This window comes from Antechinus flavipes, chromosome 1 (genome assembly GCF_016432865.1).
Source record: "Antechinus flavipes isolate AdamAnt ecotype Samford, QLD, Australia chromosome 1, AdamAnt_v2, whole genome shotgun sequence".
Classification (NCBI taxonomy): domain Eukaryota; kingdom Metazoa; phylum Chordata; class Mammalia; order Dasyuromorphia; family Dasyuridae; genus Antechinus; species Antechinus flavipes.
In genome coordinates this window covers 695757287-695782507 of record NC_067398.1, presented here as the reverse complement: position 1 = coordinate 695782507, position 25221 = coordinate 695757287, and the positions used below count along the sequence as shown (strand labels likewise).

The window sequence follows — 25221 nt, the reverse complement described above, 5'->3', positions numbered from 1 at the left end:
AGGCAGAGCGCCCGGCCCGTCGCCCTGGCGCCCTCTTCTCGGACCCCTGTGGCCCCCTCGCCTCCCTCTAGACAGAACGGGGGCATTTAAAGCTTTTACTTCTCCTATATCCCTCAATCCAAAGTCGGAGCCCTAGAAAAGGGGAGACAATCTCAGCAGAACTGCGGGGATGGCCGGGGGCGGACTGGAGCCCCGGGAGGAACCATCAGCCCCCTCCCCTCTGCTCGGGTTCCCCGGCCAAATGCGCGGCGCTTGGGGCTCCGAGAGATGTACAACGGAATCTCGGGACAGTGGGGAGGAACACCCGGCAGCTGCAGGCCAGGAAGGCTCCCGTGCGAGCCTCTCGGACTGAAAGTACCCGTGTGGGTCAGGGAGAGGAGCCCCAGAGCCGCCGCAGCCAACTCTAGCTCCACAATCACTCCCAGTCTCTCGGCAGCCCGCGCGGCTTTTCGAAATCCCTCCTTAGCCGGGGTCCTATTTGTTCCTTGGTTCGCGGACGGATCCTGCGCAGACCGTGGGAGCGACGCGTCTAGGCTCCTCCCACCCCCTCCTGCCTCGCGCGCCGAGTCCCCGCCCCTTTCCCCTTTGGTCCTAGCACCCATAAAGAGGTCCCGGCCGGGCTGCCGCGCTACTCCCGCGTATCCGTACGCCGCCCGAGGCTGGCTGAGGAGTCGGCGGCCATTTTGTCCCTCTCGTGGCTCCAGCGGGAGAGAAGGAGGAAGAGGGAGCCCGGGGGGGGGGAGGGAGGGGACGGGAAGGGAGCCGGCCGCCGACGCCTCCACCGCCGTCTCCACCACCGTCTCCACCACCGCTACCCCCGGCGCCTCCACCGCCGCCGCCGCTTCTCTGTGCTCTGGAGCGTGGGGAAGGGGCGGACGGGGCCGGGAGTCCAGGGGCTGGGGGGCGGGCGGCGGCGCCGCCGCTGCTGCTGCTGCTGGGGCCAAGCCGGGCCGAGCGGAGCCGAGCCGGGCCGGGCCGGGCCGGGGGGTGGGGGGAGGGCCGGTGAGGAGGCGCCGCCGCCGCCGCCGCCGGGGCCGGGGTGCAGGAGGAGGCGATGGCGGATATCGACAAGCTCAACATCGACAGTATCATTCAACGGCTGCTGGAAGGTGAGCTGCCCGCGGGGGATCCGTAGGGTGGGAACGAGGGTGCACGGCGGGGGGTCTGAGGGGGGGGGCTCGGCTGCGGCGCCGCCGCTGCCCGGGGGGGGGGAGGTCCAGGGTCCCCAGGCCGCCCGGCCTTGCAGGCTGAGATGGAGGAGGAGTGCCCACCCTGAGAGCTCCCTGGGGAGGGGACCCATTCATCACCCCCGACTGTGATCCGGGGGATGCATGGACACGTCTCTGCTGCTTAGCCGCGATCCTGGTTTGGCTCCCCCCACCCCTTGGCTTTGAATTAAGAACCGAGGTGTGAAGCACCCCCCTCCCCAGCACCCACACTCTCCGAAGCTTGGCCGGGCTCTCTGCAGGCTGGTTCTGGAGGCTAGAAGGGCTCGTCCCAAGCTGCAGGACGCCGTGTTCCGTCCCTTGTGCTGGCCCAGCATCGGGTTTCTCAGAGGAGCCTCCACAAAAGCCCCCTGGGAGGGAGGGGGTGTCCCTGGGCTTCTAGGTTTGCGGGCTTTTGTCCAGCCTCCCCTCTTTCCCTCCCTCCCCCACACACCTTAGTCCGGGAGTCTTCTTTCTAAAGTTTAGCCCCAGAGTCCTAGCCAGACTTGAGTGATTCACCTTCTCTCCTCTCCCCCTTTAAAAAAGACAATCCCGTTAAGTAGGTGGGCACTTAATGCACTTCCTGGCACAGGACCTGAACCAAGGAGGGAGAAAGGTTCTATTTGTTTTCTTAAGAAAAATAAAATAGCGGGAGATTTTCCCTCCCTCCTGCAATAATTGAGGGCGAAAATGCACTAGTTTTGGCTGACTAAAGGATTTTTAGGTAACGTGATTCATGGAGATCGATGTAAGGCAAAGATGCGGCTCATTTCCATAAAGCAGCCTGAGATTCAGGGCAGATGTGAGGAGGCTAACATTTTATCCTGACTTTCGAAGAGCTCTTGGCACTAAGTAATCCAGGCTTTGCTAAGTTTGCTGTGAAGTGCTTATCTGCTGTCCTCTTAAAAGATTCTTTGTGATGTGAATGATGCTGATGCTGAGGCGAAGGAAAGAAGAGCATGGACAATATGGCTTTGAAATTCTCATCCCTTTTGGGACAGATGACTTACATGTAATAGCCAAAATGAAATTTTGTTTTCTTTCTAATAACTTTGATTTTTTAAAACAACCATCAAAAATTCCACTGACGTTTAGGTGTATGCTCTGAAGTGTTTTTGACATGTTGCTACGTTTAGGTTTGAGCTGCCTGGGGGGAGGGGAGGGGGCTCTTGATGCTTGTTACAGATATTTTGCAGGATAAGATTGTTCTGTTTTTTGAATGTTTAATGTAGTTTTTTGCTTAGATGAAATTGCAATTTTCTCTTGACCAGAAATTGATAAAGCAAACTACATTCTGTGATGAATAAAGAATCTGTTTAAATAATTTGACAGTTAAAATAATCTAAAATTGAAATTGAATAAATGAGAGAAATTAAAAAGATAGAATTCATTCTTTTTCCTCCTGTTCAGTTGTTAGTTTGTGGGTTGCTCTTCAAAGAAAAACTGTAGAGTCTTAGATAAATCTACTAAATTAAGATTCCTTTGCCTTAATGTCATTTAAATGCAGATTTTTTTTTTTTTTTTAATACCAGCATCCTTACCATATTCCCTTTGGAAGCCTTGTTTTACATTTCCTTGTCATTTAGAAAATCTGTCATTACAAAGCTTATCCCATCACATTAGCATGAGTTGATTATTCATATAAATGTAATAAACTAGTATTTCCTTAATGCTTAGCTTCTAAGAAAAGAAGCCACACTGAATATTTAAATAACCTGTTAGCATCTGCTTGGAATTAGCAAATAAATTATTGCTTAAGCACAGTAGGCAAAAATACATATAGGTAGTGAAGTGGTTCACCATCCAAGTAGGAAGACTTAATGAAATTTAGTTAGGGTTTTTTGGGGTAGAGTTTTTTTTTTTTTTTTTTTTTAACCCTAAAACCTTAAGTTTTCCATTTAGATGTGTTTGGAAATAGGGGAAGGGAATGTTTTCTCAGCAGGTACTAGAGTTTTCCTTCTTTGAGGCAGATCTTTTACATATTCAATTTCTTCAAATTGATTTAGGACTTTGCATGTTTATGGATGTTGATGTATGGCTCAGCAAAATGAATAGACACTAGAGAAACCAACTCAAAATGGATGACTTTCTTAGTTAGGTAGAGGGTCAGTTCTCTGCAGAAGAGCTTTATTTTAGATTTTACTCATGTGAACTTTGCCATTTTAAGTCTAGGGGCATTAAGCTTTTTTATACTATTTTTTCCATCTTATGAATGGTGTTTTACACATATCAGAAGTTAATGTATACAGTGTATTTTAGAAACACAACAGCGAAATTAACATTACTAACATCTTAATATTTACTAGCAATCTATTTAAGCTATTGAAAGATTAAAAACAAGCTTGTTAATTTTAGCAAAAATGTGTATGTGCTTGCATTTTTTAAAAATACCCTCACGTTATTATACTGAACAGTAGTAGTGCTTCTTATAAAGCATAAGATTATTAAGGAGTATTAAGGAGCTCAGAACCTTTGCTCATGTTTCCTAATGAGAGTTGCCACATTTTCCGGGAAAGTTAGAATGGGCTGTTTATTTCTCTTTATTAGTGGAGGCAAAAAATTTCTTTCCTTTAGGGTAGTTCTTGCCCAAAGTCATGTAAACAAGTCTCTGGCAAGGCTCCACTTAGGTTAGAATTCCCTGACTTGTTTTGACATCAGGGATGTACCCTTTCTATAAAAAAGGTACCTCTAATAGCCTCCTTCTATGTAATCCTTTGTAATCTTCCTCCTGAATAAGTACATTGGTTCTGTTGATAACATTAACTTATTTTTGGAGCAGTCAACTCTGAGGTGGAAATTTTAAAATACATTTCAGTTTTTAGAGCACAATACCAATTAGCATCTAAGTATTAATAAAATAGAAATACTTGTTCCTGGTGAAGCCTTGATTCAGCATTCCAGAAGGGGAAAAAAGTTTAAAATACATTTAGTACAAGTAAGCTTAATATGTGGATTAAATTCACCTTATTAAGTACCTCTTGTAGAGGTGTCACAGTGAACAGAGAGCCGAACCTGGAGTTCTGGAGAGGACCCAAGTTCAGATCTAGCTGTAGACACTTCCAGCTGTGTGAATTTGGGCAAGTCGTTTAACCCCGTTTGCCTTAGTTTCCTCATATGTAAAATGAATGAGAGAAAGACATGACAAGAAAACCTCAAAAGAGGTCAAAAAGAGTCAGAAATGAGCAATTGACAAAAAACCCTATAGTATTAAGGAATTAGAGTTTGGAAACTAGCATGAAAATTCATACAACCCCTGCCCTTAGAGATCTTATAGTTGGCTAGTTAGGTAGCATAATGTATCTATAAATGTTTGTCCTGGGCAGAGAATGTTAAATGCAAAGAAGTATCTTGAGAGTGCTATCTGTGGCCGTGAGTCTTATTTTTGAAGATGGGAGAAATGTCCTGAAGGTCAGTAGACCTAGCAACAATAATTAGGTCAAGGAGGTATAACTGGGTAGCACATCATACAGAGGGGAACATACTGAATGTTAGCAAAACAAATCTCTTAAAAGGGAAAAAAGCATTTTCTAGTTAGTGATTCTCAATCGCTAGGATAGGAGAACAGGAGGTTGGTGTTTATCCTCAAGGTTCTAAACAGACATGTGCGTGCTAGTCATCTCCCTGGTGAATACAGAGGGCCAGTGGTCCTTTGGGGAGAAGTCTTGTACTAAGAAGAGATTAACAATTTTGCATTTCTTTTCTTGGATTTAAAATATGGTTTATGTTCAGTGCAGTAACAATTCTTGCAGGTGTTCCCTTCCATCTCTCAAAATAACTCCTAGCACACTGAAATTTTTTTTTCTTGCAGCTTTGTGTAACTGACGTCCTCTGATTATGCCCTTGCTAAGACATTGGAAATTCGACACCAGATTCAAATAATCTGCTGTTTTGAGGCAGTTAGAGAAGAGTGGATCTGTGATTAAAGAGGATTTCTCTCCCCTTAGAACTTTCATTGCCTGTATCAAGCAGGAGGCAATGGTGAAACTGATATGTGTTTGATTTTGTTGCTCGAAAGGAATCATTGTGTACAATAAAGAGATAGTCCTTTCCTACAGAATTGTGAACACTAGACAGAGAGATCACCAACAGTGGAGGGCGGGGGAAATAGGTTTTTTTAAATGGCATGTGCTTATGACAGAAAATTTTCATTTAACAGTATTATGATTAGCTTGATCTAGAGAAGAATTTAAATGTCAGTTTTAACTATGACTGTTGACATATCTTAAAGACAATTGAAGAGTCCAGCATGACTGACTTGAAGGTTGGAGGAAAGGGAACAGACTTCAGGCTTCAAGAAAAAGAGTTGGTTTTTTGTTTGTTTTTAAGGTTAAATTACCTTAATAGTGCTGGCATTCTGGAAAGATGACCAAATCTGGCACTTAAGTATATTCTTTGTGAATTTAAATTACCTCCAAATAAGTAGGTATAGATAGGTCTACTAGTGTGTATTCAGGTCTTTTACTATCCTGTTCCTTAGAGTTTATGAATTTTCATTCTCAGAATGAAGGATCATAACTGATTAGTGGCACCCCTTACCCTCTCTTTTGCTGACTTGTCTCAGACTTTCAGGGCTTCTGAGAATTGAAAAGCAGTTACTTTTCACACACACACACACACACACACACACACACACACACACACCACAGGAAAAGTCAGAGATCCCAAATGGAATATTTCCGTGTAAAGAGCTATTTTGTTTGTGTTTTTGCTAAACTGAGTACTTTATATTTCACTGTTAAAGCATGTTGCCTATAACCGCCCTGTAAGATAGTATCATAGGTGATTTTCATTTTGCAGATTAAGAGGTTGGCTTTCAGACCATTTCATTGACTTGCCCAGAGCCTCACAGTTATTAAGTTTCAGAGTTCAGATTGAAGTGGGGAGTCAGACACTGATTCATAGAATCGCAAGTTTAGAGGTCCAGTCTAATTTTTTGGTTTTATACTAGAAACTGAGGTTTGGATTCAACTGACAGAAATAATTTGCCTTTGCTATTGGGTAGAAATGCTATTATTTAGAGACTATAAAAAGGGCTAAATTTTGAGTGCTTTCACTTCTAGAATCCAGTGTTGTGTTTAGAGGTTTGGGTTTTGGTTTTTGCAACATTTTTCAATAGGCTTGAAGTTGGGAAAATGACTAATCAAATGATATTTTATGAGATTTTTCCTAGATTCAATTGTATTTTACTGATATTCATATTCTTTGAATAGAATCTAAACTTTCTTTGTCATTTTTTGTGGCTAATGGAAATAATGGAGTTTCTTCTCTGAATTCTTTCATTTAGTTTGACAATACCTTTTTGTGGGCTGGTTTTAATTTCATTTAATTTTCTGCATTAGATGAGGGCAATATCCATTTATGCAGAGAGTCTTTTAGAAATCTTCCCCTCCCCCAAAAAAAGTTGTGAAATTTTAGAGTAACTTTAGTAGTGAACAGGGAATGTGTTTTTGTTTATTTCTAGCCTAAATAGAAATGTTAACGTTTATTTGCAGAGATTAATTTTAAAAGCAAATATTTTAAAGTGTTAGACCTATAATTTTGCCATTCAGTTAATGTAATATGTTACAGAGAAATTCTTAAATTGATACGGCAGTAGAACAGTGAGTTTGTAGTCTAAAATTTGCTGTATGTAATTTTCCCTGTTGTAAAGATTTTAAAGAATCCCAGAGCTTTGTTTTTTGTTTTTGTTTTTGCAAGGTTGCTTTGCCCCAAGATCTGATTGGAAATTTTCAGGCTTTAGTTTGGAGGAGACAAGACAGTATTTGGAGAATTAGAAGAAAATTTCTACTAATCTCAATTCTTTATGCTATTCTTATGTCCTCCTGAATGCAATTCCCACCATCTATAAACTTCCTACAGGTGGGCAGAGTTTATTCTTTGTATCCTCCAAAGGACAAAATACTATGACTTAAACAGAGGCAAATACTGTCAAGTAGTATAAAATTAATGTGCTTATTGGGCACCTTCTCCGAGTTCTAGAAGTTGAAATCCACAGAATAAAAATGTAGTTTCTCTCTAAAGACAAAGATTCTAATATGACTCTATGGGAAAGTTTTCGCACAGATAGGCCATATAAATCCACATATAAATGAGTTCTGTCTTTCCTCTGACAGTGTTATCAGTTACCTTGAGACAGGCCCTCATCACCTCATAGCTGGACAATTTCAGTAGCTTTGCTGATTGATCTTCCTGTCCCAATCTGCCCACTCTAATCCATCCTTTGCTTGAGTGTCAAATTAATCTTCTTAAAACTCAATTCTCACGTGTCAGCCTAGTTAGCAAATGCCACCAACTCCCTCCCTAGCACTTTCAGAATCAAATATAAAATACTTTTGGAGATATTCAAAACTCTTTACAATCTCAACTCCACCCACCATCACCCCTGTACACCAGCCTTCTTACACTCTTACTGAAACCATGTACTCTGTGGTTCACTGATACTGGCCCCTCCTTGCTCTCTCTCAATAAGTCATTCTATCTCCTGAATCTAGACATTTTTACTTGCTGTCCCCTGTGCCAGGAAGTCTCTCCCTTTTTTTCACTTTTTGACTTCAAGTTACTGCCGAAAAATCTCACTTACAGGAAGATTTTCCTGATTCTCTTAACTGCTAGACCTTTCCTTTTATTCATTGTCTTCAACTTAATCGTGTCTATAGTTTATTTGTATATAACTGTGTTGCCCACTGTAAGCTCTCTGAGAACAGTCTTGCCTTTCTTTGTATTCTGAGTGCTTATAGCATAGAACCTGACACACTGAGTAAAGACTTAATAAATGCTATTTGATTGTCTATATTGACTGTCTAACACATGGTATACCCACCGTAGTACCTAGTTTTGTACAAACTTGCAAATCTATTTAAAATGTTGCATGTAGCTAAAATAGAGTCCTTAATAGGAATCCTGAAAATAACAAAACAATTATTTCTGAAAGGAGGCCGTTAATAGATTATTCAGCCTGAGACTGGAGGGCAGTAGGAACTTAGCCTCTAACAGAAGGAAAGAAAAGGTTGCTAATCACTTCCAATCTGGACCAGATAGGGAAACTCACTCTTTCCCTAAACCTTGAAATGCCACTAATTTCTTTGCTAATTTTTAAAAGGTTTTTTTTTTCCCTTACAAAACCAGTAGTATATCTTGTCTAATTTCAGTGTTGTCGATTTTACTATATTAGGTCTATAACATTTCCCAGTTTAAAAGACTAATTCTCAGTTAAGGAAAATGGGTAGCTTTTTGAGGTCATGTAAGTATTGCTTATATAAAGCATTATTTTTTGAATCTTTGTATATTCTGGAAATTTTTGTTTTTACATTGAAAGTTCATCTCTCATTGAGGGTGGTTAGTTTGGTAGTGGGGAATAAATACAACCAACTGATGTGTTTTATGAGGTGACTGAGAATAGTTAAAGGTAGCTAGGTGAGCCAGTGGATAGGGTATTGGATGTGGAATCACAAAAGACTCATTTTCCCGATTTCAAATCTGGCCTCAGTCAGATATCTACAACTTGTATGAAGATTAATCTTATTAGCTTCAGTTTCCTCATCAGTAAAATGGGCTGGAGGAGGAAAGAACAAACCACTAAGAAGTATCTTTGTCTAGAAAACTCCAAATGGACATGACAGAAATGATTCAGCAGCAGTAACATGAAAAGATACGGTATTATCTCTATGGCTAAGACTCTTTTAGTTTCCTTGTATTGGAGAGGTGTTTATTTTATTGGGGGGAACAAGAATCTAAGAAGTCAAAAAATAATATTGAGGGAGAAAATAAGTCATCACATAAATATCCCCCAAATCAATCCAAAAAGAAACTATGAGCGATATGACCAAGCAGTAACATTTGTATTTGTGTCAAAACAGTATGTAAATCAGTGTCATCAGCATCATATATACTGCAAAAAGGTATCTCTTTTCTATGGGAGAATTGCCTAAGCTTCTTAGGTTCATAGCTTCCCTGCCAGATGGCAGTATCATCAATATTAGGATTGTTTTGTTGTTTTTTTCTCTGGTTAGAAAAGCAAGAATCTTTGCACAGTGAGTGCTTCTGAAGAAAATAATACAGTATTGCTTTTTGGGGGGAAACATTTTATCTTAATCTTATCTCATGCTTAGTTGGTTTTCATAATGCAGTTTTGGTGTTTCCTGAGTCCTGAATTTCATAAACTGAATATTCTCTTAAAGATTAAAAAAAAAATTTCTCTTCCCTATTCTTTCTCATTTCATAAAGTGGTTTGAAAGGGGAGTTAGCTAAAATGCTCACAGAATTAGAGCTGGAAGGGAACTTTAAGTTTACTTTCATCTATGTTCTTCATTTTACAGATGGAGAAACTGAGGCACCCAGAAATAAATCACTCCCCTAGTATTTCACACTATTGAGGTCTTATACATCAAATTGAGGCTCCTTTTTACTGCCCTGTAAGAATTCTTTATTTTATAGAAAGAGGGAAGCCCTGACCCAGAGAAGTTAAGTAATTTTCCCAGGCTCACATAGCTGCCTATCTTTAGTCAGTGTTCTAACCACAAACAAAGACCAGGTCTCTGTACTGAATTCATAATTCCCTTCTCTTTACTTGAGTGTACTGTTCAACTGTACTTCTATGCTTTATATTTGGGGGGGAAAGTCACTTTGATCAATGTCCTAGTTACAATCAGAACATATTAGAAGAGAATACTGAGCTGCCAGTAGAATTGCTGACCAGAAGGTGTTTTTAGAATTAATGTATGCTTTACCCCAGATGCCTAAGATTCTCCTGCAGAAGGAAGGAGCAAGACCCCCTTCCCCACCTCTGGCAACCAGTTTCTGTGGAGTTCTACCTAGGCACCATTGGCCTGTTAATGTATATTGAGTGAATATACTCAATTGAGTCTCTAATGGTGTACACTTCACTTTTTGTCATCCAATACAGTGTGGTTGTAGAGCCTTTCTTTTTTAGAAATTACATGGAGTGGGGGGTGGAGGGGCTTTCAAGGAAGCTGGGTTAAGTGACTTGTCCAAGGTCACACAGCTAGTAAGTGTTAAGTGTCTGAGACTGGATTTGAACCTAGGTTGAGCTGACTTGAGGGTTGATGCTCTACCTACTGTACCATCTACTTACCCCAAAATTGTCTACACCTTGCCTTCCCATTAGAACACAAGCTACTAGAAGGCTGGAGTTAGATTTTGGTTTTGCTGAGGCAACTGGGCTTAAGTGACTTTGCCCCAAGGTCACACAGCTAGGAGGTATTAGGTGTCTAAGGCAAATTTGAACTCAAGTCCTCCCTTCTGCAAGAGCTACCTTGCTGTTCCTGGTTGTAGAGCGGTCTAATTTATTTGGGTCATTTTAATTTGAACACTTGCTAATTCAATATCATTTGAAGATTTAAAGAGAATGTTTTGGCCTTTGTTTTTTTTAGGTTCTTGATAATTATACCATACTTGCTACATCTAAATTATAATGAAATTTCTGAAATTATCTAATAGAAAGCAAAACTAATTCCACTTACTGAATGCAAAAAATAGTTTTTGTAGCTTTTAAGATCTAATCATTATAGTTCTGTAGAATTTTAGGAAAAAAGAGAGAAATGTAGATAGAAGATGGGTGTGTTCATCTTAAACCCCTTAAATAAATTTGTCTCTGACAAAATTTCTTTTCTAAGGGAAGTAGTATCTTAAATAACAGTTCAGTTCATGTATCAAATGCCTACAATATATGCAAAGCACTATAGGTTTTTTTTTGTTTTTTAACTGTCTAATATCTGTATGATCTCAAATACCTCAAGAGAATTCCTTATTGGAAGTAGACTATAAAAAAGAGGATAATTATAGGTGAGCTTCTGTAATAAAGTAGCATTTTCAAATTTAGTTATTAGTGTGTTTGCTGGAGATGGACAAAGAGGAGAGAATTGGAGGAATCTTGGGAAATGGAAAAAAAAATAAATTTGGAAAGAGTAGATTCAGTAGAGTTTGCAAAAGGGAGATCTTTAAAATTTCAGACATTCATCCAAGAAATGTTGTTTAGGGGTTAGGGCTACAGAGGAGTAAATGAATGTAAATACATTTGAAAATGGCTATTATCTTGACTATGCATATTTGTTACAGGAGTTTTTGTTTTTAAATGCTTAATAAAATTTTCTTTAAACAAATCTATAGTATGTGGTCAAGTAGGCCATTTCAGTATTCTACTTCTTTAATAATCATTCCTTTGGCTTTCATTGTGAAAATGACTAGCCTTGAGATTTTATTTCAGCTCTTTGCCTGAATCTTCATTGATCCCCTGAGGAATGGCTAGTGATAGAGTATGCTTCTTGATATAACTGTTTCCTGTGGTTACCCATTCATAATGGAGCTGGAATAGGTCCAAAGCAGGTCAACTTAATGATCAAAGGTTGAAAGAGCTGCCATATGAGGACATTTAAAAAAAAAAAAAAAAACTAGGACTTTTTATATTAGTAATAGAAGAAAAGATTGAGGTCCATAAAATCATGAAAGATAAATAGGGATTTTTTTCAGTAAATTGAGAGTTCCAAAAAGAAGTACTTAAGTATGAGAACAAGAAATAGTAGGTTTTATACTGTCAATAATAAAGAATTTATTCCAAGAATTATTATTGGGTAAAGCCCTATGGTACATTGAAGTAAAAATTTTGACTACTAAACCCATAATTCTTTGGTTTGAATGTGGACCACACTGTTAAAATAAGACCCTTTAGAAAGGGGAAAAAATCACTAAGTATTTATTAATAATAGTAGCTAATATTTACATAGCACTCACTGTATGCCAGGCACTAGACTAAGTTTTATAATTATCTCACTTGATCTTCACAACAACCCTGGAAGGTAGATACTGTTATTATCCCCATTTTACAGATGAGAATACCAAGGCAGGCAGAGGAGACATGACTTGTCCAGGGTCACACAAGTAGTTAAGTGTCTGAGGCTATGTTTGAATTCAGGTTTTTCCTGATTCAATGCCCAAAGCTGCCCCTATAGTGTTTGTTATGTGTCAGATACTTTGCTAGGTACTGAGGATACAAATACAAAGAAAGGATGAAGAGATCCCTACTTGATAAGAATTATGTTTAAATTCTGTATGAAAACTGGAAAGAATTGTCTTAATTCTTAATATCTGTACATGTATCAAAAAATGAAAGAACTGGTGAGGTACTTGTGATATGACCATTTCCCTTTAGCTCCAAAGGGCAGCAAAACCAGCAATGGGGGTAAAAAAGCTTTCTTTGCTAAGAAAATTGCCAACAATTAGAATTGTTCCAAAAAGGAACAGGCTTCCCCCTTCTGGGAGTTTTGAGGCAGAGATTACATGACAGTCTGCTGGCATTCCTACCACAGGGATTCTTTCCAATTGGGTATTGGGAACCCCTGAGTATTTTAAGTTTTAAAAGCAGACATACCAAACACAAATATTACTATTTGTAATACTTTATGGAGTCTGAACATTGTCATCCTCAAGTTCAACAAATTACTTAAAAGGACCCTTCAAAATCAGTATGAATTTATGTGATGTCTAACTTTCCATGTAAATGTCAAATATTAGATTTGAAATTAATATTAAAATTACAGGTTCTTTTAAGTACTGTACCAGAATGTTTCTAAGAAAATACAATATTTTTCTTAAAGTTTTCTGTAAATACTAAAAATATCTGGGGGAAATTATATATACATGTCATATTTTGCTTAATTTCATCTGTGTATTGAACTATTGCTTGAGAGGTGAGAATTTGGAACTCAAATTTTTTTTTAAATGCTAAAAAAAAAAATAATGTTTTGAAAAGGCATTTCACCTGATTGTATTTTGTATTTCCTCAGTGAGAGGGTCGAAGCCTGGCAAAAATGTCCAACTACAAGAGAATGAAATCAGAGGACTGTGCTTGAAATCACGGGAAATTTTTCTCAGTCAGCCTATCCTATTAGAACTTGAAGCACCACTAAAAATTTGTGGTAAGTTCTGGTATATTAACTAGTTATTTTTGTCATTGAATTGAATTGTGAATGTGTTAATAAGGCAAATATTTCCTCCTCCCTCCCCCACCCCAACTTCCTTTCTTTAAGTGGAAAGACCAACAAAGTTCTACTTTTCATTGGCTTAGAAAACTGCCAGTCAGCAGTCTTGATGTCTTCATGTGGGTACCTCTTCTGGGCTTAGAGTCTTAGATAGTTATTTAGGCACAGAGACCATTCCTGCTCAGAGTCACACAGCCAGAACTTGGCTCTTGAGCTTTCCTGAGTCCGGGGCCAACTCACTAACTGTATCATGCTGCCTCCCATTTATTAATTAGGGAGAAGTATTTGAGGACTAGTTCATTTCTTGAAGCCTTACTTCTGTAATAGCCAACTTAGTTTATATGTCTCTTCTCTCTCTCTGCATTATGATTCTCTGTTATTTAGATGCTTGAGAAACTTCTTTGTAGTAGAAACCCTGGGGTCAAGTCTGTTCTCTGACAAAAAGGGATGTAGGACTTAGAGCAGAACACTTAACCTATCTACTTAACCCTCCCAGTCATGCTGTGCTGATTAGAGGGGATTTCCTTCCTGGAACTTCCCAATGTCAATGAGATCTCCATTTAAGTCTTTTCTTCCCATCCTCTCTACCCCTGAGGTATAACAGGGGAAAAGGACTTCATTTTCCTTAGGTGATCAAGAAGAAAAGAGGTTAGAGATGGGGAAAAGTGGGGGGAAAGTAGAATCGTTTGGGGTTTTTTTGGGGGGTCAGAGAATTTAGAATGAAGAAAGAGGCCTTGGAAAAATCATTTCCTAATCCCAGCTTTCATGTTTTTATAAATGAGGGAATGGCATTATAAATTTGAGTTATTATTTTATAGTCATTCCTTCATACAGATTGGGTATTTAAGCCCGAAGACTAGAAGTAAAGACCTGCCTAAATAGCACTTGAAAATCTGTTGGTGTTAGTGCTCAGGAGACCTGGAAGAAAAGCTATTCTTTTAACAAGATGATTCTAAAATGTCTTCTTAATGAGACATTTAGTCTCTTGATTAGATGTGATTTGCTTCCCTTGGTGAAAAAAATTAATAAGTATACAAAGTTGCATTGAATTGAGTAAAGTAAGTACTAAACTACATAGTATATATAATATAACATAGAGTCGGTGGATATTAGTTTGCTAAAGAATTACTGAATTTATAGGTGCAGCTAGATGACATAGTGGATAGAGCACTAGCCTCTGAAATCAGGAGGACCTGAGTTCAAATCTGACCTCACATACTTAAAACTTTCCTGGGCAAGCCACTTAACCCCAAATGCCTCAGCAAAAAAAATAAAAGTTACTGAATTTTAGGCCAGCTGTGAAATTAGAAGATATTTATTTGATGACTTACTATATGAAAGAATCTGCAAAGGCTGTGTTTCCATAGGTTTTACTAGTTTAAAAAAAAAATGCTTCATAACACAATTCTTGTTTTTAGGTGATATTCATGGACAATATTATGATCTGCTTCGGCTTTTTGAATATGGTGGTTTCCCACCAGAAAGCAACTACCTGTTTCTCGGAGACTACGTGGATAGAGGGAAGCAGTCCTTAGAAACTATCTGCCTTCTACTGGCCTACAAAATCAAATACCCAGAGAATTTTTTTCTTCTTAGAGGGAACCATGAATGTGCCAGCATCAATAGAATTTATGGATTTTATGATGAATGTAAGTAACTTGTCCATGTGAGCAGTTATTTAATCTTTTAAAGTTCTTTGTCTTAAGAAGCAGTGTCCATCACCACAAGTGAGAAACACTGTCCTTGACAACTGAGATGCTTCTTTCAGAAGATTGGAATTTGGGAATACCCTGTATATTGTCACACACCTTCCAACATAGTTCTGAGACTTTTTAAAAATGAGTTCTTGAAATCACTTATTAACGTGTATTATTTTTCCTAGTTTATATGTGCCAGTGAAAAGTTGAATTTGCTAACTTCAGAAACGTGCTGTGAGAGGCAAAAAAATAATCGTATTGCCAGGAATTCCATGCAGTATCCAGAGTGGTTTGTTGTAATGGATTTTTGTTAAAAATGCACACATTGCTTGAAATCCTTCTATGAAATTATGTCTCTAAAGTGTTGAGTAAGTGCCTGGCACATTGTAGGTACTCAATTATGCTTATTCCCTTCCCTCCCTCTGCTCTTCATGTCCTGTAGAAGAACCTCACCTTCATCTGTAAGTAGAGAAAAGAGGACTTTGAGGGAATCTAACAGGAGGAGGCTCATTCTTACTCTTCTCCTTTGTATTCTTTCTGCATGTAGAATCTGGGCTGGCTAAGGTGGTAGCTGCAGAGTAGCCTGAAAAGGAGAGTGAGCCCTAAGGACATCTTTGTATTTCTGTAGCAAAAGCATCTACTGGTTTTGTGGATGCCAACAAAGCTTCAGCTGTTTATGCAGTGTGCTATGAAGGACAATGACTTTGGGGTTTCCCATAATTTGATTACAGGAATTGGTAATCATTCAGGCTTTTGGGATCCATGGCATCAGTGACAAAACCAGATACTAGATGCTTAAAATCCAAGGGTTCTGATTTCTTAAAAATTATTTTAAAATTGATAATTGCTGGTGTCATGCCTTGATTAACCATTGACAGTCGACCAGAATTGGTATATTTATCTTTGAAATTAGGATCTTTAGAATTTTCCATTTGTGAAAATTGATCCTGTTGTCAATTTACATAAAATGTTTTATATGGCATATACATCAAGAGAATTATTCTTTTGTAGCAACTCTCTGTCATTGTCTTTATTTTTTTTTTAATTTAATGGAGTTAGTGTGTTGATGAGGTTACAATCCAACTTCACAGACAACATTAGCTAGTTTCTGTTTCCTCAAACATATTTGGAGGAATTGGGGGTGAGAATTGGACTACATATTGTTTTACAGTTTGTAGTGGGGACACATTTTCTCCAAAAAACTGTTCTAAAAAGAAGTTAGTTTCTTATTCCTTCTGAATTCCCACAAAAAATATACTTAATTCATTTACTTTGTACCTACATACTAATGCTGGGGGGGGGGGGGGGGGGGGGGGGAAGGGGGCAATATTTTAATTACTATAAACCTTCCCTTCACTAAAAAGATCTTTAAGTACAGTGATTACCAAAGGGAAAAACATTACCTTGTGGCCAGCTTTTGGTCAAGAGCTTCTCTGAACTTTGCTTGATTAGTATTTGGTTTACATATACTTCATTATTGAACCTTTCCAACCTGCTTGGTTGGTAAGACAGAAATTATACTTCACGGGTAAACAGAAGCTTAGAGAATTCGCATTAGGTCCATTTCGGGAAGAGGTATTGAATAAGCAGAGCACAAGTGTCGAGTTTGAAATGTAGTTCTGTACAGTGATCAGAAATCCTCCCTACCCCGGCCTCTCTTCTTACTCCCCACACTCTCTTTCCCTGATTCTGGCCTCCTTGCTGGTCTTCATAGGAGTACTGTAGTAGCCACAGCATGGATGGACATTGGAGTTATAAGGGGTGCGTGTGTGGAGGGGGTTTCGAGTTGAATTTGTGTTAGTACATAATCATTGACTTTGACAAAAATGACTTAATTATCTTCTCAGGTCAAAATCTAACTCAGCCATGAAATTCAAAATGCCTTGGTCCACGTAATAAGAACTAAATTTGGTGTTATTGATCAGATACTGCCAAATAAATATTCTCACTCTCCTAAGTCCTTTCTAAACTCCCTAGTGTTTAATACTTGAGAATTTTTTTATTATTAAAAAGATGTTTCAAATCTTTTAATTTGTCAAAAATTATGTTGAGCAAGTGAATTTGCAGATTAACAGGTCATTCTAAAATCTTTGTAGGTAAAAGAAGATACAACATTAAACTATGGAAAACCTTTACGGACTGCTTTAATTGCTTACCAATTGCAGCCATTGTGGATGAGAAAATATTCTGCTGTCATGGAGGTATGTGATGGCTCCTGTTTTCTGAATAACCATTTGGAGAGAGCCGACTTGATTTTATACCCATGTTTGTGAGTCTCAGACTTCCAAAACCCAATTCTTCTTGTCAGCTCTTACGTCACCAGTCTTCTCTGACTCATCCATATCTATCTCAAAGGAGAAGTTCAGGGTGAGTAGGTGGACATTGGGGGCTATGCAACTCTAGTCTTTGGGTTCTAGCCTTTTCCTTTTTTAATCTCATTAAAAGATGTCCTTGAATCATTCCCTTTGCCTTAGGATTTCTAAGGCTGTTCTTTGTCTTCATTATTATATCAGCTGAACCTGGAACAAATTCAGGTTTTCAAAACATGTTACAGCAGAACTGTGTACCTCTACCATCTTAATCCTTCTATCCTATTGAACTGAACCCACAAGAAATCATAAAACTATGTTGAATGTTTATGCTGTAATTTGTTATTAATCACAGTGTCCTTCACTGGATCAAGGAATTCCTGAGCTCCCTAATTAGTTCTTTATCCCTCTCTCCAGAGGCACTGTTCTAAACCTCTCTTCCTCATAGCTGAGACTCTCATCTCATTTTTAAATCTTTCACTGAGAACTCTCTCCCTTTCTCATTTTATATCCCTCTGGCAATATAACCCACTAACCCTTCCTTTTTTCTTGTCAAAGTCAGCTTCTCATATACTTTGATACTCCTCCCTCCCCAATACTTTGTACCTATTGCATTCTTCCCTCCTATCTACAAACGCCTGTGTCTCCCTTGTCCTTGAATCCTCACTACTTTTAGCTCCTCTTCTCCCCATCTCCCTAAAAAGGAAGGTACCCCTACATCCTCACCTCACTTTTCCAAACCTCCTGCAGTCTGATCTCCAAACTTTTCACTGAATGGAACTATTTTCTCCAAAGCTACCAGTGTTTTTTTGTTTCTTTTTTAAAATGTTATTTATTTATTTTTTTAATTATAGTTTTTTATTTACAAAACATATGCATGGGTAAATTTTTCAATACTGACCTTTGCAAAACCTTCTGTTCCAAATTTTCCCTTCCTTTCCCTCAACTCTCTCCTAGATAGCAGGTAGTCCAATACATGTTAAATATGTTAAAATATATTTTAAATCCAATATATGTATACATGTTTATAGTTATCTTGCTGCACAAGAAAAAGCAGATCAAGAAGGGAGAAAAAAAAAAAACCTGAGAGAGAACAAAAATGGAAGCAAACAACAACAGAAAGTGTGAAAATGCTATATTGTACCAGTTCTTTTAATGGCCAGATTTAAAAGCTTGTTTTCTATCTTTATCTTTTTGGGGAAGAGGCAGTACGTTGTAGTGGTCTAAAAGACTTGGGGAATTTCCTCACTGGGGAGCCGTCATTTCACTTAAAATCAATGAGATCCAGGTTTCCTTTAATAATAGCTTTTTATTTTTCAAAATACATGCTAGTTTTCAACATTCATCCTTGCAAAACCTTGTGTATTTTTTCCTCCCTCTCTCTCCACCTCCCCTAGACAGTAATATAAACCAATATAGGTTAAACATGTTAAAAATCTTTTATTCATATTTCCACAATTATGCTGCACAAGAAAAATCAGATGGGGGGGAGGGGAGAACGACCAAGCAAACAGCAACAAAGGTGAAAATACTATATTGTCTTCTATATTCAGTCTTCTCTCTGAATGCAGATGGCTCTTTTCTATTAGAGTTGATCACTGAATAAGCTTGTTGCTGTGTGCAATGTTCTCTTGGTTCTACTCACTTCTCTTGGCATCAATTCATGTAAGTCTCTCCAGGCTTTTCTAAAATCATCTTGTTGGTCATTTCTTATAGAGCAATAATATTCCATAACATTCATATACCACAACTTATTCAACCATTTTCCAACTGATGGGTGTCTACTCAGTTTCCAGGTCCTTGCCTTCCTTCTTGACCTCTCTTCAACATTTGATGTACTGTTGAGTTCCTCTTCTGTGGGTTTTCAGAACTTTCAGATAGACTAAATGATGTGCTGTGAATGTTCTCCTTGTGGTTTTCCTCCTACTTCTCTGCTTAGGTCTCACTTGTTGGATCATTGTCCTTGTCATACACACAAATGGGATATTCTCCAAGATTCTGTCCTGGATTCTTTTCTCTCGGTGCCAGGAATTCTTAACCTTAAGTCCATGAACTTGAAGTTTTTGTTTGTTTTATAACTGCCTTCAAATATAATTGATTTCCTTTATAATCCTATGTATTTTACATATTAAATGTCATAGAGAACAAGTCTGTAGGTTTCCCCAGACTGCCAAAAGTCAATTCGTGACAAAAAAAAAAAGCTCCTGTTGTATACTATGTTCTTTGTGAGCTGCATTTCCTCCTTCCCAGTGGACATCTCAAGCTGGCTGTCTAGTAGATAGCTCAGATGCAGCCAGGTACAAAACAGCTTGTTTTCTTCTCGTCACTCACCCCTTTGCAACTTCCTAAGTTACTGTTGAGGGCACCATCATTCTCACAATTTTGGTGCCAGTTCTGTTGACAAATCTTGTCAGCTGGGTGGCAAATCTTGAAGCCTTATGTTCAAAGCCAGCCTTAGACCCTTAGCGAGTCACTTAAACGGAGTTTGCCTCCATTGCCTCATTTTTTTTTTTTATAATAACTTTATGTTGACAGAATCCATGCCAGGGTAATTTTTTTTTACAACATTATCCCTTGCACTCACTTCTGTTCCGATTTTTCCCCTCCCTCCCTCTACCCCTTCCCCTAAATGGCAAGCAGTCCTATATATGTTAGATATGTTGCAGTATATCCTAGATACAATATATGTTTGCAGAACCGAGCAGTTCTCTTGTTGCACAGGGAGAATTGGATTCAGAAGGTAAAAACAACTCGGAAAGAAAAACAAAAATCATTGCCTCATTTGTAAAAAGGAAATAAGTCACAGCACCTGCCTCTCAGAGTTATTGTGAGGATCAAGTGAGACAGTGTTTGTAAAAGTGCATGGCAGAGTGCCTGACACAGAGTAAGCACTGTGTTCATGTTAGATCATTGGTGGTATTATACATTCCCTTTTCTCACTCTAATCAGCCATCACTCTTGTTTAAGTGCTTATCAACAGCACCACTCCAGTACTGTTGTGGTTGTTGTGCTTGGTCTCCAGGTCTCTCTCCTGTTCATCTTCCTTTCCATCTAATGGCTCTTCCTAAAGTCCAGCTCTGACTATGTCACTTCCTGATTCAGTAAACTCTAGTTATTCTCTGTCTCACCTCCAAGGTTAAATAGGGAATTTTGGGTTTATTTAGTAAAACCCTCCCCTTCCTCTTTCCAGTCTTATATTTTGCTTATCTTTACACACAGTGAGTGCTAATAGTAAAATTCCTATTTAAAAGTGATCCCAGTATCCAAAAAAGGTTGGGAACAAAACTCATCTACATCACATTCTACTTATAATTTACAAAACTTAATTCTAGATGTGTCCCCTTCCTAATTTAACTGTTTCTCTACAATATTACCACTGTGCCTCCCAAAATTGTATTGCACAAAGCAGTAATAATAACACTGATTTAGACAATATTAAATGTATCCAAAACAGCAGAAATGAGCAGGGTTTTTTTGTTGCTGTTGTCCTCGTTGTTGTTGTTTTTTAACATGTGCCACCTTCATGAAAAGGAGACAAAGTTTTTAAAGGAAAAAAATCAGCATATCCTTCTCCTTTCATTTGTTTCCAGATTTTGTTACTCTAGATATTCTGGTGTTTTGGGGACTTTTACTCTTATCAGCTCCTGGGGGCATAAACCCAGTGATGGAATTTCTGGTCCAGGGGGTGGACAGCTGGCTGCTTCTGAAACAGCATTGGGTTTTAACATTTCTAATCACTTGAATCATCTATATCTGTAGTTACTTCAATATAAATAGTGATAGAATCTAGAATTTACATGGCCTTTAAAAAAAATCTCAACTAATAAAATAATTGTCAAAAACAGATTTCGTTTTAACTTGAAAGAATGAGATAATTTTTTAAAGGCACTAAATACCTTCCAAATGGTAATGTTATGATTTCTACTTGAGAGAGAGAGAGAAAGAGAGAGTGAGTGTGAGTGTGTGTGTGTGTGTGTGTGTGTGTTTGTGTTCAAGGAAAATCTTGATTTAAAATAAAATTCTCTAATTTTAAGGTCCTCACTGGCAAGCTTTAGCCAATTCCAGGCTCCCCCTGATGGACCCTTGATTATTTAAATGAAGTTGCTCTAGCCTAATTTTGGGGATCCCCCTTCCCCCCAAATGTTTCTTTTTTGTCCTCCAGGTTTATCACCAGATCTTCAGTCCATGGAGCAGATTCGACGAATTATGCGACCGACTGATGTACCTGACCAAGGTCTTCTTTGTGATCTCTTGTGGTCTGACCCTGATAAAGACGTCTTAGGCTGGGGTGAAAATGACAGAGGCGTGTCCTTCACATTTGGGGCCGAAGTGGTTGCCAAATTTCTCCATAAGCATGATTTGGATCTTATATGTAGAGCCCACCAGGTATTAGATTTTGAATTTTACATCAGAGCACATATGCTAAGCTTTTGACGTGAAAAGTTTCCTTAAGCAAGCCACAAACTTAAAAGGCAATTGAGGACTGTTTTTAGTACACTTAGAATTATGTGTAATAACAAACTTTTTCTCTCCAAGGTGGTTGAAGATGGATATGAATTTTTTGCAAAGAGGCAATTGGTAACACTCTTTTCTGCCCCAAATTATTGTGGTGAATTTGACAATGCAGGTGCCATGATGAGTGTGGATGAAACCCTAATGTGTTCTTTTCAGGTAGAGTATTTTTTAAATCTTGGCTTGTTTTTGCTTTGGGGGTCAAATTTGCTATTGTTAAATCAGTATTTTCTTTTACTTTGTGTTTGTGGAAGAAATTTCTGGTAGGCACAATGGTCATACTCCAGAGCAATAATTAAATTAGAAGAGATACTTAGAGTGAAGTTTTGTAAATTGAAAATAGAATGGACATAGAACTTTCAGATAGACTAAATGATGTGCTGGGAATGAGCTGTTCAAGTGGGGTTTTTTTAAGTATTGTGATCACTTTTTAAATAGTTTTATTCTTAGCATTCACTGAGAACATATACAGTGTGAAAAAAATTGTATGAAAACAATAACATGCTTCATTTTTTTTTTTTAGTCATAGTGGTTTTATATGCATTTGAAAAAATTTTTCTAGATTTCTTGATTATTTACCCAAAAAGTTCACTTAATTCATATCTAAGTCCCCACTCTGATGATTGAGTCTGTCACCAAAACCCATTCTATATGGGGCTGTCCCCCAAGCTTGCAGAGGGTTAAAGGTCAGAATTGACTGGGCACCCCAGCATCCGGGTCATCTACACCATTGCAGCCTCCTCCTAAAACGCCCTCTTGCCTGTGTGACCATTTCAGATCCTGAAACCTGCCGAGAAGAAGAAGCCCAATGCCAGCAGACCTGTCACACCACCACGGGGTATGATCACAAAGCAAGCAAAGAAATAGAGGTCAATTTGACACTGCCTAGTTGGGACTTGTGTGATAGGATAGAGCCTTCCTTCTTTTTTTCTTTCCTTCCTTCCTTTTTAAACTGGAACGTGCACTGGTCAGCTTGCTCAAATAGATACGTATTTGTGGTTTCTTTTTCCCATTTTTGATTTAATGAATGGCATTTGCTGGTTACAACAGCAAATGAAAGACTTTGTCCACTCCCAAGGAAAGTTTCTTTTTTGAAAAACAATTCTCTATTTCTTTAAAAAAGCAACTTCCGTTGGTGTCCCTGCTGCACACTCCATAGCAGTTGATCCCGTCTTTCGGGGTAACTGCACGATTGACTTTTTTTTTTTTTTTTTTTTTGATTCAGTACAATATACGTGTAGTGTAAATGCTTGTTTTTCTTTAGAATCTAAGGAGGGCCCTAGTGTTCTCTGAGACTAGACATATGTTACTGTCATAAAATGCATATTGTTTATACAAACCACTGTGAATGTGTTTTTTTTCTTTTTTCTTTTTCTTTTTTTTTTCTTTTTTACACTTTTTAAAAGATTCGTTTCAAAGGGATTGCTTTTTTTTTTTTCATTGTCTTGTCATGTACAAACTAGTTTTATTGCTATCAACATTAGGAATAACCTTCAACCTTGCCAGCATCACTGGTATGATGTATATTTAATTAAAGCACACTTCCCCTACCGTATACTTTTGACAATTAAAGCCATTATTTTAAATGTTTGTGACTTTCCTAAAGCCAAAGTTTCTGTTGAAATATGTATCGACACAACCCATAAATACACGTTGGCATGGTTGTATGTAAATGCCTTCCTTTTGGGGATTTAAAAAGAAGTTTTGATTTTGAATAGCCAATAGTAATGCAGTGCTGTTTATGCTATTAATGATTAAAGTTAATAAAATTTTGTACAATTTCCATATTGCCTATTCATTAAGTAATCTTTTTACAGTTGCATCAGGCCTGAACCCGTCCATTCAGAAAGCTTCAAATTATAGAAACAATACTGTTCTATACGAGTGATCGGTTATGCTTTCTTTGGCCTACATGCTTTATTCTGCGGTGAAGCTGAGGCTTGTAAGTCAAAAAACAAAGGAATTAACTTAATGTTCACCAGTTTATACAAAACTCACAGTATCTATGACTTTTTTAAACTAAGATCTGTTAAAGAAATCTGTTTGAACAGATGACAGTGTACTATACCATGTGGTGAAAACGAATTCAGACTTATTAAATGAAGAACTTGTTAAATCCTCTCAGTGTCAATTTATCAGCACAATACACACAGGAAAACTGTTGATGGCATATTGAGTAGATTTTAATGAATAAATTGCTCTGGAAACCACCGTGTCTCCATTTGGCTTTGTCTCTTCACATTCAAATAAATCTTTTTCAAAAAAGAAATGGTAAAAACTGAGACTCTGTTAACCTGGTTAAAGGTCCAAGGCTGAGCCTGAGAGCTGCAGGACAACGCCCTTATTGTGGTGGGATGGGAGGTGTGGCTGACCCCACATTAGAGACCAGTCATTATTGGTGATGTCATTTTTTAGCTTTTGATGACTTCCATGTTTTGCAGCAATAAGTTGCATCATAAAGGCAATCTATTGTGCTGTACAATCCTTTTCAAAGTTAAGATTCACATTGGGGCTTGAAGTAGAGGATAAGGTATCAGTTCTCAAGTTTGGGGCTGAGAAAGCTAGAGTGTGTGTGAAAAGAACAACACATTTTGAGGGGCTCATGGCCAGGGGCCTAGGTTTTGGTTTTATCTCCCTTTGTGTATACACATCCAGAGTACCATACACACAGTATGAAAAAATAAATGGTATGAATGAATGAATGATTGCAGAATGGATAAGACTCGACTTGCAGGGCCGGCTCACCTTGGCTCTTAAATTTTTGAGTGGTTTCCATTCAGCTGGGAACATTAAGTCTCAGGCTTCATGGTGTGGCCAGGGGAGCTGGCTGCCTTTCCAGTGTCACTGGTGACGGTCCCCTTGTTTCTTTTCACTCGCAAGGATGATTTAAGACGAGGACATTATTAGCACCAGCTCTGAACCTAAGACTAGCTAGGTGGGGAAAGAAAGCAAGGAACAAGTGCCCTCAGGGCTCTGTTATGGGCTCCTGGATTGGTGTGGGGTTAATAAGTTAAAAGCCAATTGAGGGCTGGTATCAATCACCTCTCTGTCTTTGATTTACATACTACTCTGGTTGTCAGCATATATGCTTCTTTTTTTAATGCAGTATTTTAAGTTGCCTCAGGAGAACTTGTCTGAATTGAAAATCAAACAGCTTTTCCCTCGAGCATATTCACTTCCCAAATTGCACTGAGGTGGGTCTTTTGTGGATCACTTTATGCCTACTGAAGAAATGGAGAGTAAAAATTCAGGTTTTTTTTTTTTTTTAATCAGATAACTCTGCCTTCAATTCTGTTTGATTCCCAAGTGGCCAAGCAGCAAATTCCAGTAATATTTCTGTTAAGAACGGGCCAGCCCACGCAACAGTTGTCTGGGACACTTTCACGGCAAATCAGTTGTGTTCTTGGGTAAACAGGCTGTTTGACCTTTTCTAGGAAGACATTGGAACGTGTTTCCTGCCTGTGTGCCAGTGTTCTGTGCACCGGAACAGATGAATTCTGCATGT

The 25221-nt window shown here is 38.6% G+C and overlaps 1 protein-coding gene across 1 annotated transcript; it reads left to right on the top strand.

The window, feature by feature from the left end:
* Nucleotides 1-992: 992 nt before the first annotated feature.
* PPP1CC (protein phosphatase 1 catalytic subunit gamma) lies at nucleotides 993-23926 on the top strand. Its single transcript, XM_051972778.1, has 8 exons — nucleotides 993-1109; nucleotides 13004-13135; nucleotides 14617-14847; nucleotides 16992-17096; nucleotides 21367-21590; nucleotides 21741-21875; nucleotides 22494-22554; nucleotides 23534-23926. Exons 1-8 carry the CDS (start codon nucleotides 1055-1057, stop codon nucleotides 23602-23604), a joined length of 1014 nt encoding a protein of 337 aa, XP_051828738.1. The 5' UTR covers nucleotides 993-1054; the 3' UTR covers nucleotides 23605-23926.
* Nucleotides 23927-25221: the final 1295 nt, after the last annotated feature.

Bases quoted from the DNA above. Each gene is read 5' to 3' on its own strand.
- PPP1CC (XM_051972778.1), top strand. From the start codon at position 1,055: ATGGCGGATATCGACAAGCTCAACATCGACAGTATCATTCAACGGCTG. The intron at 13,136-14,616 runs GTAAGTTCTGGT...TCTTGTTTTTAG, and splicing joins AGCACCACTAAAAATTTGTG to GTGATATTCATGGACAATAT. The intron at 14,848-16,991 runs GTAAGTAACTTG...AAATCTTTGTAG, and splicing joins TTATGGATTTTATGATGAAT to GTAAAAGAAGATACAACATT.